Source organism: Copidosoma floridanum, unplaced genomic scaffold, assembly GCF_036245765.1.
Source record: "Copidosoma floridanum isolate Cflo_tuat_1 unplaced genomic scaffold, Cflo_Japanese_pri ptg000030l, whole genome shotgun sequence".
NCBI lineage: Eukaryota > Metazoa > Arthropoda > Insecta > Hymenoptera > Encyrtidae > Copidosoma > Copidosoma floridanum.
Window position 1 is genome coordinate 32,717,021 of NW_028321907.1, and position 12,892 is coordinate 32,729,912.

General features: G+C 34.4%; 1 protein-coding gene across 1 annotated transcript in view; it reads right to left on the reverse strand.

Moving 5' to 3' along the window:
* Positions 1–12,892, reverse strand: part of shot (dystonin-like protein short stop) — a 1,026,404-nt gene that overhangs the window by 583,343 nt on the left and 430,169 nt on the right. The window contains exon 11 of the mRNA XM_089596194.1: positions 12,797–12,880. Coding sequence (XP_089452320.1) covers positions 12,797–12,880 — 84 coding nt within the window. The remainder of the gene's footprint in view (positions 1–12,796; positions 12,881–12,892) is intronic.

Below are 12,892 nucleotides of genomic sequence, written 5' to 3' on the forward strand. Positions count from 1 at the left end.
ACTTTGTTTAATGGCATGAGGTTGGAGAAAACCTTGGTCGTCCAATTCATTATTTTCACTGTATATAGCACTTTAATTACTTCTATCATCAGTGGAAATTATAAAATTATCACGCTTTTCTGATAAAATCAATCCGTCATATTTATCGCGAAAGTGCATATCAGCTTTTAAGTCTCCAAATTTTTCATATTTTGGGTTATTTGACTTTTCAAGCTGGCCCATGATGTACCCGTCATGAAATTTTTATTGGTTAATTTTATCCCTAGGACACTCCGTTTCTTTGTTCGTACGAAGGGTAGTAGCTCAAATTCCATTTCCCTACGCTTGTAGTTTACGCTTTATTGCTTTATGCTGCTTTTCAACCCTTTGCAATTGTTCTTTTTCTTCAAAAGTTTTTTACAATGGAATGGGGTTCATAAAGTCATCATCTAATACTATAGTATAACGATAATGTGATAGTGTGGCTCGTCGTTCTTTACAAAAGTTTCGATCTAATATACCGCCATCTTTGATGGGAAAATCGTTAAGGATTGCATAAAAAATTGGAGGTTTTTCTAGTACAGTTATATACGTTATTCCTATTATAATTAAAACTGGGTGGGGTATAATTCCGGTAAAATTAATAATTTCACTAGTTTCTACGCGTCAATATGAGTGCAACTGGTTTAATTTAATCAGGTTTGTGGTGGCACCATCATCGACCGTGAGTGTGATAAAGCGATTTTTACCTTCTGGAACTGACAACTTTATGCTTGTAGGCTCGTCGCCTACGCTAAGTCCCTGGCACGTACCGATGTAGATGTTTTCGATTCTATTGTAATTATTATAATTATTATTTTTGAGTATCTATCATAATTTTGACCTCTGCCCCGATATACTTGATTATTTCCATGATCACAACTAGCAATTTTTTGAGTATAATAACCGTTTAAATTCTCGTTATCATGTTTTCCAAGATTAGTCTTACAATAATTATAGTTTCTCGACTAATTCTGAAGATTCTAATATTTACCCTGATTTTGATTATTTACGCGATAATTCCATCCATTAGTATACTATAACTTACATTAAATATACATATATTGTTGATATTGTCTATTATAATTCTGATAATTATCTTACTGCCTACTAGCATTGTGATTCTGATTTTTGATTTGGTGTTTATAAATTTGTCCTATTTGATGCGATAAAAGTGGCTGATGCGGGTTTCTATTCTGCTGTTAACATGAGTTAATTAAATTATTTTTTAAGTTACTGTGAGGTAGTCCTTGATACCATGTGTCCGGGATTATACCTACTCTCATTCGGCTCTCCACTCTCAAAGCATAATCGAAACCGTTGGCTAGCAAAGCAGGTTCTTTCACATCTAGCTGCTGGCTTATTGTAGGAGCTAGTGTCTTTCTGAACATGTCTAACGCTATGCTCTTACTAGGGTCATCATATGCACGTTGTATATATTGTCCTTATATTCTATCAAAATCTTTGATCGCCGCTCAGCAGTAGACTAACATAATCATAAAATTCGCCAACCGATTGGCCTTATCATTGACGCACTTTCTTTAGCTGATTTTGATAGTAAGCAACGGTTTCTTCTGTCACATGTCTTTTTTTTTTTTTTTAATGTATCATAAAAGCCTCAAGATTTTAAAAGTCTCGGCCCCTTACGCTTATACATGCGGCACCTCACCAATTTTGTAACACTGCCTTTTTATACAGATATTTTTGATTGTCTCTAACCCAACTCTCTCCTTTCCTAAAATGTTAAATATAGTCTTTAAGTGGATTAATTTTCTTATTAAAATTAGGAATGGATTTGATTGCATATAAAAACTAGAAATCGGCGTCAGGGGACTCCATCAGGGCTTTAGCTACTGACATATCAGCATTAACTGGATTATTGTTTTCATTGACCATTTTCACTGATTAATCATTATCTTCGTTGTATAATTTACTTTGTGTGCTTTTTTTTTGTTTTTCTTTTTTTATTCATTTTTATACTATATTTAGAAATAATTAAATACATACATAAATAAATAAAAACGATAATGAAGAACGGCGTTGACTTAGTGGTAAGCGTGCTTGCTACTAATACAACGCAGTTCTAGGGGTCGTGGGTTCGATTCCCGGTAAATGCAGATTTTTTCATGTTTTCATCGGGAAAAATTCCTATGTAACCCCGGATATTTTAAGGCAGGTTTTTCCATGGAATTTTCCTTCAGAGTAATTCCAGGGTTTTTTCCTTACCCCACAGGTTTTCAGGCGTGGGTAAATGCGAAACAGTGTTATGGCCGTAGGTAGAGATTAGCGGATCCGATGCCAGGCGTCGGTTAGGAATCGTAAGCCTTACCGACGAAGAGTGGTCCCTGAAACATGGGGCTTCTCTGGGGATGCTAATTAGCCTGGATCCGATGCTTTGGTAGAGAACGCCAGCTTAACCCGCGAGGAGTGGACGTCCTGGAATAATGGAGTCTTCTTCGGGGAAAGGCTACACAGTGACGAGTAGACCCGATGCACCATTGGTGCAGAGGGAGTCAGCTTAACTGGCAAGGTGTTCCACCGGAGATACTTACACTGTGCCCATAGATTTAGGTAGGATACGAGGAAAAAGGTTTGGAAACGGGTGTGGCAATACACCCCTACACATAGATGGTGAGTGGGTGGCCCCCGCGACTAGGTTAGTAGGCTGCCGTGGTAACCTGCACATAAGAGTGCAATCAAGCGCGTGTATATGGTACACTCTGCTTTAAGCTTAATAACCCCTTCCCCCTTTTCCTAGAGTAACGTTAATTTACTTTTTATTCTACATTTTCGACAAAAAATTTCTATTTGTATATCTATTAATTAAATAATGTTAAATATGAAAATATGTCAAATTTTTATTGTTTCACAATAACAATTTTTGAAAAGGCAGCGTAACAGCAAACGAAGCAACGTCAGTCATAATAAGTATAAATATAAATATAAGCATAAGTAGCAATGTTGTAGAAAAATGCCTTATTTAACAAAAATCATAGTGGGATCTCAAAAGAGGTGGGTTTAAATAAAATATAAAATTTTTGTATGTCATAGGTAAATATAATTTAAAATCTAATATTTCAGAATAAAATAGACTGTTTCGTTACACATAAACTTATTACCTGGCCTCCTCCCCCAGCGTAAGCATCTATATGATCTAACCCAACCGCCCCCCCCCCTAGAATTGTCCACGGCAATTAGGTACGACCCCTTGACCACACTTTACTAGCATTATGGCTAAATGATTATAACTGTTATTTTATTTTGCCTTCAATTTAGAACTAAAGGTAGTAGAGATAGTTTCACGCTTCTTTCTGGGCTTTGAGATCGGTAGACAGTTCAACTATTTGTTTATAAGGAGGAAAATAGAGAAAGTTGCATAAAAAATTGTGTTTATGTACCTTTCTTTCCTTTATTAGGTTTGAGTAATAAGCAACTTTGATAATTAAATTATTGACTATTATTAACTATTAATTTGAATAACTTTAACTTTTTTGACTGTTGGTTTTATTTTAGTTCATTTCATATTACTATATGCTGACTGTCTGCATAAGTTTTTAATGTTACAAGTTACACTTTGAAAACATATGGAGTGCACATTATATACTTAAGTCATTTTAATGAAAAATATAAAATACTGAATATAAGGCGAAGGAGGCAGAGAAGTAGAAAAAATTTTCAGCTATCACAAATTTGTCGTGACAAGGGTGCGGGGACAGCAAAGGGGATACTCTTGAAAGTTGGCAAGGGGAGAACTGCAAGGTTCAAAAAGGAATTAAGTCTTTTAAAAAAGGGAGAGAACGAAAGAAATTTTCCTAATTTTGTGGAGGGGTTGTGAGGAGGGTAAAAAAACATGGCAGGGATAGGTGTGGGCATGACCATCAAAAGCACTTTACATTATAGAAAGGTGTATATTCTAGTAGGACCCCACACACTTCTCGCTTTGCGCACTAACTCACACTATTATTTATCTTTTGCTGCTTTTTTACTTGATAAAAACTGTATTAACATCACAAAAATATTTGTGCAATTTAAGGAAGTCCTGATTATAGGAAGATGTAATAATAAAGATCAGTTTGCAATAATGAAGATCACTTGTATCAATCAAAACAGAGCTGAGCACACTCAGAAATGTCTACTTATATATTAATTTAAATCAAATAAACATATACTGATTTCTGACCTAACTCTTGCTTATATTAATTCAATAACCATTAGTCGATTATATGTATGAAATTCCATTATTTACCTTTTTAGTAGTATGCAAAAATAGATAAAAATAGGTATTTAAAATGAATACTTAATTATGTACAAGGTTAGTGAAGGGCGATGAGGTAAATTAATAAAAAGTAATGCAAATTGAAGTAACAAAAAAGAATTTTTAAATGACGCATAAAAATATAACAATATTAAGTGATACAATAATAAAAATAAGACAAATATAAAACGCTAACAAAATAAATTATTTTGAGCTATAAATTAATTAAAGTTTAAATAATTAGAGGACCAACTAGTGAAAAACTACTGGGAATTCATAATATTAGTTGTCTAGAAAAAGTATTTTTAGGTTAAATTTAAAAAGTAGTATGGTAACAGATTTCAGTAGACATTAAAAAGTACTATTATATGATCGTCTTACGCAGAAAATGGAAGAGTAGTACAGACAGTTTTTACGACAAGTATTTTCTGACAAGTAACGCAGATTTCTCAAAAGCTATTGAGGATTTCTGATTGAGAAAAGTATAGAAAGATCAGGGCATTTAAGTAAGTTATGTGTTAGTTTGAAGATAAGAATTACATAGTAATATTTATGTCAGTTTTTACATAAAAGTAAAGAAAATTTGGAGAAAAATATAGAATAATTGTAACCGGTGCAAGTCATTAAATAATATGCTTTGTAAAATGGCAGTCTTAGAGCACGTATCAAAAATATTCAATTCGTAAAAATTTTCAATAAGGTCGATGTCCCAGTACTTAATCCTGTCCCAATAGTCGATAATTTCCCAAAATATATTTTTAAAACGTAGATAAATCAGGTATTTATTCAGACGCTAACTAATTACTTTTTCAATACAAATTAACGTGTAAGCCCAATCGAAAATATAAGGAAGGCCTACAAAAGAAAAAAAGTGAACGACTATTGAGAGATTTTATCTGCTTAAGTGAGTGAGTACTGGAACATCTACCTTGTTGCCCTTGCTTTATACGGCAACTTTGTATCAGCCTTCTGAAGGGAGGAACATGTTTGTATTGGTTAAAACTTTTTTTGAAATATAACAAGTCAGACTTTCTGCATAAGTCTTTAATGTTGTAAGCAATTATCACCTAAAACCACGTAGATTCTGCATGTTATGACTCTTTAATTGTTTTCTGGAAAAGGTCTAAGAGAAAAAAAAAAAAAAAATTTTAAATTGAGCAGAGAATTTAAAACTCTACATTTTAAGCATTAGTTGCCAAAAGACAGAAGTTGATGCTGTTATCTAGAAATCTTAATTACTATTTTATTCGATTATGTACGCAAAAAGTTTTTATTTAACTGCAAAATTTTTTAAAACATATCTATTTTTCCAAGCACTATAGGAAACTATTTTTTTTCTTTTTGATTCTACATTACTTTTTAATCCATAATATTGTTTTTAGAAATCCTTTATTTTTTTGATTATATCAAACATATTTATGCAAACTGTTGTTTCTTCAAACCGTTTATTACATTCCCAGTGATTTTCGCTCTATAGTTACACTAAAAAACTTAAACAGATTGCGATTCTAAAAAATCCATAATTTTATCAAAAAACATGATGACATTTTAGGCGGTGTTAAAAATCGAAATCCACTTCTGTAATTTATTAATAATATGATTAAGTTATGACACGATTTGTAAACATAATTCTTCTTCATCTAAAAGCGGCGCACGATAAAGAGAAATAACTATAATCAGTATTTTCTTAAAATCTTTCGAAGAATACTATTACAAATAAAGAAAAGAAAAAAAGCTTAAATGTATTAAAATTAAGTTAAAAAGAGAATTTATTAAAATAACAAGAGATTGACAATAAAATTGCGAGCCATACCCTTCTTGTGAGAGCTTAGAGCACAACTGACTGAATCGCAACACCGCTACAAGACCTTCAGATCACTAGTTTGCTTTTAACTGTTTTTAATTTTCAAGCGACTTTCATCTTTTCATTAACATGTTTACATAAAAGCACATAATTAACATTTAGGGCACAAAAATATAAATACGCCTTTTAAAGCTTAACATTCGCGTTAGGCTAAGATGCCGCTTCTTAGCCTTATAACTAGTACAGGAAAATAACATAGTTGCCCTATCCAGTCCAGCCCTACATTATACTAAGATTATCTCCTGTGATCAAAATTATCCTGAGGACAAGACCTCAAATTCTTCTGACTTGTGTTGAAGAAGCGCAACACACTTTTTTCACTTTTTCGCATTTGATAACGAGGAACACCATATGAACTTCAGAAAGTTAGCAAACGATTTGAAAAAAAAAAAAAAATGAAAAAAATAAAAAAATCAAATATATTCATTACAAGTACAAACGGGTCATTTTTATTTAAAAAATCGAAATGTTAAAAATTTCCTTTAACTATTTTCAATTCACTATAAAAACCTTCGTAATTTTAATCATAAAAGTGAAAATAGTATTATATACTTAATTATTTATGAATAAAAAGTGTTTTAAGGTATTTTTGAATTAAGTAAGTCACTTGAGTGTAAAAAATTACACAAGGTTTGAATATCACAAAATAAGCTACGGTTAAATTATTGTTAAAAAATAATGCATCTCATAAAAAATCTACAAAAGACATTTTTCCTTGAAAATCAAACTCAAAACTTATGTAATATCCATGAAAAAATCGTAAAATTGAAAATAAATGTCACGTATCTTGGGTCTATAACTTTTCAGCCCATAACTCTAAATTTACGAACAAATGAAGCAAGCATAATTATCTTTTTATAAAAATTTTTTTTTAATTTGCATAAACCGTTTCTAGATAAAACGCAAAAGTAGACAATCATAAAAGTTAAAGCCCTCAAGAAGACACACTATTGATCATTACAGTGTAGGACAAAAATAATTTAGAAGCTTAAGACATTCGCATTTTAAAAAACCAGTAAACGGTATGTCCTTGGGTACGCTAGTATTAAGTTATTCTTCTTTGACATTCCACAGCGGACAATAAATAAATACAAATATACCTTCTATGATACGATATTGTGTATGAATGTAAGATAATTTTTAATAGAATAATTATAGTTATGTACGTTGATTAAATGTCGTTTCAATAAATATTTTCATGCTTTATAAATAAAGACTTATAAAGAATACATGACGTAGGTGAGAAAAGTACAAAGAAAAGCCATAGCACGACGTGCTACCAGGCTTGCCAGTATAAGAGTAAACGCTTAATAAATACACACTTACAAACATAATGATAATAAATTTATAGTAAATTATTGTAAACTAAAAAAAAAAAAAAAAAAAATGTGTGCATATAAAAACAGTTTGCGTCAACTCTGCACATCTTACAACCTCGTCATTAGATTTTTTTAAATTACATTTTACAAATGTCATGCTCCACTCCTGTACCTGTAAAGAGGGAAAAAAAAGGAGGGTAGTACCGAAGCCGCGGACGTTACACTTCTCGTCCGTCTCCTTGTTGTCCCTCGTCCTCTGGATTTCTGCACCTGTAATAAAAAAGGAGGATTTGCACGGGATTTCTCTCTTCTAAGGAGGAAAATAATAAAACAAACGGGGGACACAATCATATTAAGTCTTAAGGAAATTGTTTAATAAAACTCTTAGCACGATTTTACAAATTAACTCCTTGACGGCGATACAGCAGTTCCGCCTCACTGCGCGAACTGCCAGCGCCTGTTAGGGGTCCTGAGACCGGGAGAAGTCGCTGCCCTAATGCGATCCTGGCAAATTTCACACACAAGCACTCGCGCACACCCTCATCCGCACCCTTACACCGTCTCTCAGTCCTGTCCCTTCTCTGCCCTGCTGTCCACACAATCTTACTTTCTATTTTTCTCCACTGCTCTTTCCTACTCGTCCTGTTAGGTTTTCTTCGCACTCTCTCTCTCTGTCTCCTGGTAACCTTACCCTTTCCCCTTTCTGTCCCTGGTCTCGGTCCTCTCTCAATCTCTCTCTTCCTCTCGACTGCGATCTCTTAGCTCACGTACTCTGGACGGAAACGCGCGAACCCCTACAGCGGCACTCCCAAGCATGCACCTGCGATGGTCTCGTACTCTCTTTCTCTCTCTCTCGCTCTTTCACACACTCTCATCCTCTCTCTCTCTCGCTCTTTTTCACTCTATCCACTACTCCTGTACCGTGTTCAAGCATCCTACCAGTGCTCGCGAACCCTAGCACGACGCACGAAAACGGGGAGGAGGGAGATACGCTACCTCTTGGCTCCTCGAACTCGTGCCGGTGGCGAATCGAAGCCTCGCAGTTGCTTGAACTGCGCGGTGGTTTTTGAGCTGTGGCTAGTCCCTTGGCTCTCTCTCTCCTTTCCTCTTTTCCGGATCCTCACGTTCTCTCTCTCTCTCTCTCTCTCTCTCTCTCTCTCTCTCTTCCGTGAAGGCCGGTGTCCTGGGGTGCAGGTACAGCAGCGACGTCTCTATCCCAATGTCTCTTCCTCGTACTGAGTTCTCTCTCCTTTTTTTCTCGTGACTTCTGATACGCACACCGAAAGAAAAGAAGAATGGCAACGCACCCGATCTCCTTCTCTTCCCCAAAACGACTTAGTCCCACACTTTCTCTCTCTCGCTCAAGAACACAAAAGAACTTCGCTAGCACTCTCCGCTCACGATAACTCCTTACTCAAGACTGCATCAACCCGTCCCGCTGCAACCGCAGCGCATACCTCTCAGACCCCTTTCTCTCTCTCTCTCTCTCTCTCTCTCTCTCTCTCTCTCTCTCTCTCTCTCTCTCTCTCTCATACCCGAGAGCCACCGCCAAGGCCTGAACAGTATAGCGTGCCCTCACTTGTACTTGTTCCTCACGGTTGCTGCTGTGCTTCGCATTACGTTGTCCTCTTCTCCTTTTTCTGGGAGCCAAAACAAAAAAAAACAATTCCGGGACGGTAAGCCTTTGCCGGTGTGACGTCATACGCGTTGCGTCAGCGAGAGCAGCACAAGCCTGGAGGCCAGATTTACCTCGTTACACAAATGACACGATTGCCTTCTGATAAATAACACTAGTAAATTTAGTTTAAACATCATTTTTTACGAATAAAAGAATTTCGAAAAAATAAGACGTCATTAATATGTAATAATACATCAATTAAATATTGTATTAATGAACCAACTATAAAAAATGTGAGAACTTAAAGAAATTTTTTAAAACAATTAAATGGATAATTGTTTATTAAAAAAAATGCTGAACTATAAAAAAATTGAGAAACGTTTGTTAATGCTGTTGTTGTTATTACTGTGGTTATTATTATCATTATCTTCATTATTACCTCTATTATCATTATAACAATGATTACTATTATTGTTATTATTATTATTATTATTATTATTATTTTTATTTTTATCATTAGTTCTATTTTTTTTTCCGGGTTGGCATGACAGCCTACTGGCCTCGTCACCGGGGCCACCCACCCACCACTTATGTATGGAGGTGTATAGCCGCACCCATTCCCAACCCTTGTACTAATGTTGTACCTAATCCATGGACACACTGCGAATATCTCCAGTGAAACACCTTGCCAGTTAAGCTGACACTTTACACCAATGGTGCATCGGGTCCACTCACCACTGTGTAGCCTTTCCCCGAAAAGGACTCCATATTTCAGAATGCCCACTTCTCACCAGTTAAGCCAGCGCTCTCTACTGAAGCATCGGATCCAGGCTAATTTGCATCTCTGGAAAAGCCCCATGTTGCAAAGACCACTTCTCACCAGTCAAGTTGACGATCCCTGCCTGATACATCGGATCTGCTAATCCCTACCTATAGCCCTACAACTATTTCGCTTTCACCCAGGCCCGAAGACCTGTGGGGCAAGAAAAAAATTTTGGAATTACTCTGAAGGAAAATTTCACGAAAAAAACTGCCCCATAACAGCCGGGCTTACATAGGAACTTTTCCCGATTAAAATCTGCATTCACCGGGAATCGAACCTACGACCCCTAGAACAGCGTTATATCAGTAACAAGCACGCTTACCGCTGAGCCAACGCCGCTCCTATTATTATTTTTATTATTATTATTTAGGATTGCCCATAAGATCTGCAAGCTCGGCGATTTTATAGACATTCCAATTGTATAATTGTAAGTAACAAGAGTGTAATCTGTCCTGGGTTTTTAAAGTTTTATTATGCAAAGTTTTGAAAAAAAAATTTTTTTTATTCTAGTTGACGTGGAATGCCCCAAATATATGTAAGATCTATGTCTGTATCATACCGTAATTTTTATGCTGCGCAGCAGAGTAATGTGCCTGCCAAGGGCCTATACATAGTAGCCCATCACACTGATAGAACTGACAGAACTGAGAAAAAAAATTAAGCAACTCGTGTCCGTTCCTGTGATTCCTCTCCATATAATAATCATGAGAACTCATTATGCGTGAACTAAGAATCATAACATCCTGTAGCACCGTTTTGTTTTGTGGTATAAAAAGGTGGTATAATATGCTAGTAAATGTCGCTTCAGAACACTAATCCGCATCAGTTTTTTCGACCAATATTATGAAAACACGGATCGTTTTTTTAATATGCTATAAAAATATTACACAAAAAAATTGCACATCGTTTATTTGTAAAATTCTTAATGTGTTTAATTAAAAAAAAATCCTTACTGAATCTTCTAATTTTTTTGTATGATAGATATGTATCATATAAACATATTCAACACTTAAATGGATCTTTAAATAAGTTTCTCAATAAAATATCAATAAAAGAGTCTAGTATAAGTAAAAACATGGCTATAGGTATATCGATAAGAAATTTTTCCAGCGTTACTGCATATTTACACTTCCCTTACCTCTCTGGACTTTTCTTCGCTAATTGGAATCAACATTTTTAATACAAAAAATTATCTTAGACATAAATGACAAAATAGTAAAAGAATGAGGTATACTAAAAATCAATGACTGTATTCATAGAACTCAGTAAAAATAAGCTATTAAGGAAAAAATACATGTATAAAACTATTCGACAAAATCTCAAAAACTAAGAAAATTGTAAATCTAGTTATTACTTCATTTGTTTTTAAAGTAAAAATTCAAAAATTCAATAGGAATTAAATAAATATTTATTAAGACATAAAACAGCTGCTACTTAAAAATGTTTCTTTACAGTTAAAAAAAAAATTATTTAATTATATAAATAATTTATTAATGTTCATAACAAATAAAATGTTTAGAAGTGAATGCATCAACAAATTGGAATAAATATTTTAAGTAAAAATATGTTTGAACCACCACAATATAATAGAGGTATAAGGCATTTTCTTCGCAGACACAGCTCGTGGCTAAGTGTATGTCGTTTTTAGCTGAGGTGCAAGAGGTCATGAATTTAAGCCTCGTAAAAACGTTTTTTTTGAAACAATCAAACTAAGAAATAAGAACTTAAAGACTGAGAATCCAAGCACAGCCTTCTCTTCTTAGTTTAGAAAGGCCTTTTGGACGCTTTTCCAAAAATAAAAGACACGGTTTAACATGTAGTATTTTAAACCTTATATTTATGTTTGATGTTAGTAAGTTTTAAAGCCAAATGGTTGTTAAAAACTTATGATGACACTTTGAATCGCATTACAAAAGACATTAAATTAGGAAAAGTTTGTTTTCATAGGCTACTATTGAACCTATTGTAATGCCAATAGATTGCATAGGATTAAGCAGCCTGTAAGCTTTTACTCATGAACGCAAAATCGTTAAATTGATTGAAGGTGCTGATTACTTGACATTAAGTAATATTAAAAAACACGAGCACTCGCCATCTGGCCATCGTAAGACAAACCACTCTTGTTAAGCTGTTTTGCATCATGTTCTTTATAAGTAGCATAAAAAATTTATTTTTTTTTAAATTACTGCTAGTTTTACTAGTCTACAATACACATAAGAGCTGTTATCAACCATGATTTAGTTGTCGAGTGAGAGATGATCAGATGATGAGTGAGAGATTGAAATAAGGGACTGTGTTTAATAAATTGTCTTTTACTGTATTATATTCTACGTCTACCTTAAAAAATGTCCTTAAGTATCCTGAATCTCTACCTTTACTGCCTTATTTTCTTTTCTCAAAATTTCTCTCTTCTTTCCTAAATAATCAAGTCTTTAGTACAGACCTCTAGTGCGAAATCCCCTCAGATGAATCAATTTGACCATCCAACAAACTAAAGTTTGCATTATGCAGCAATAATACAAGCTTACCATACCTTCCCTTTTAAAACTGATACGAACTTAGTGATTAGCTGGGCAGATATTTACTTCTTTCAGCAAGGAAGCCCCCCGAGGTACAGACATCATGCAGTCAGATACATTATTTGTTTAAAAACCTAGATAAGTGGTTTTTGGCATCATCTAGCATCTCCAGACAAAAAGAGGGCTTGCTTAACTAACTATTAAAGTAGCTTGAACTGTGAAAGCTAGAATATAAACGTGTAGTAAATAAGAATGAAAAAAAAAAAACATGCAAATGTTCCACTGCATAAAAGTATATGTTTATTATGTGTAGATACGTCAGTATATGTAAGGGCATTAACAGCATGAGAAAATATAAAAATCAAATGTACAGTAGTTACCTTGCCTTCACGTAGAAAACGTGTACTGCTATCATTCAGAGCCTCTACTGCTGGATCGCGATCAACTTCGTTAATAAGGAAATTCTGAAAATGAAA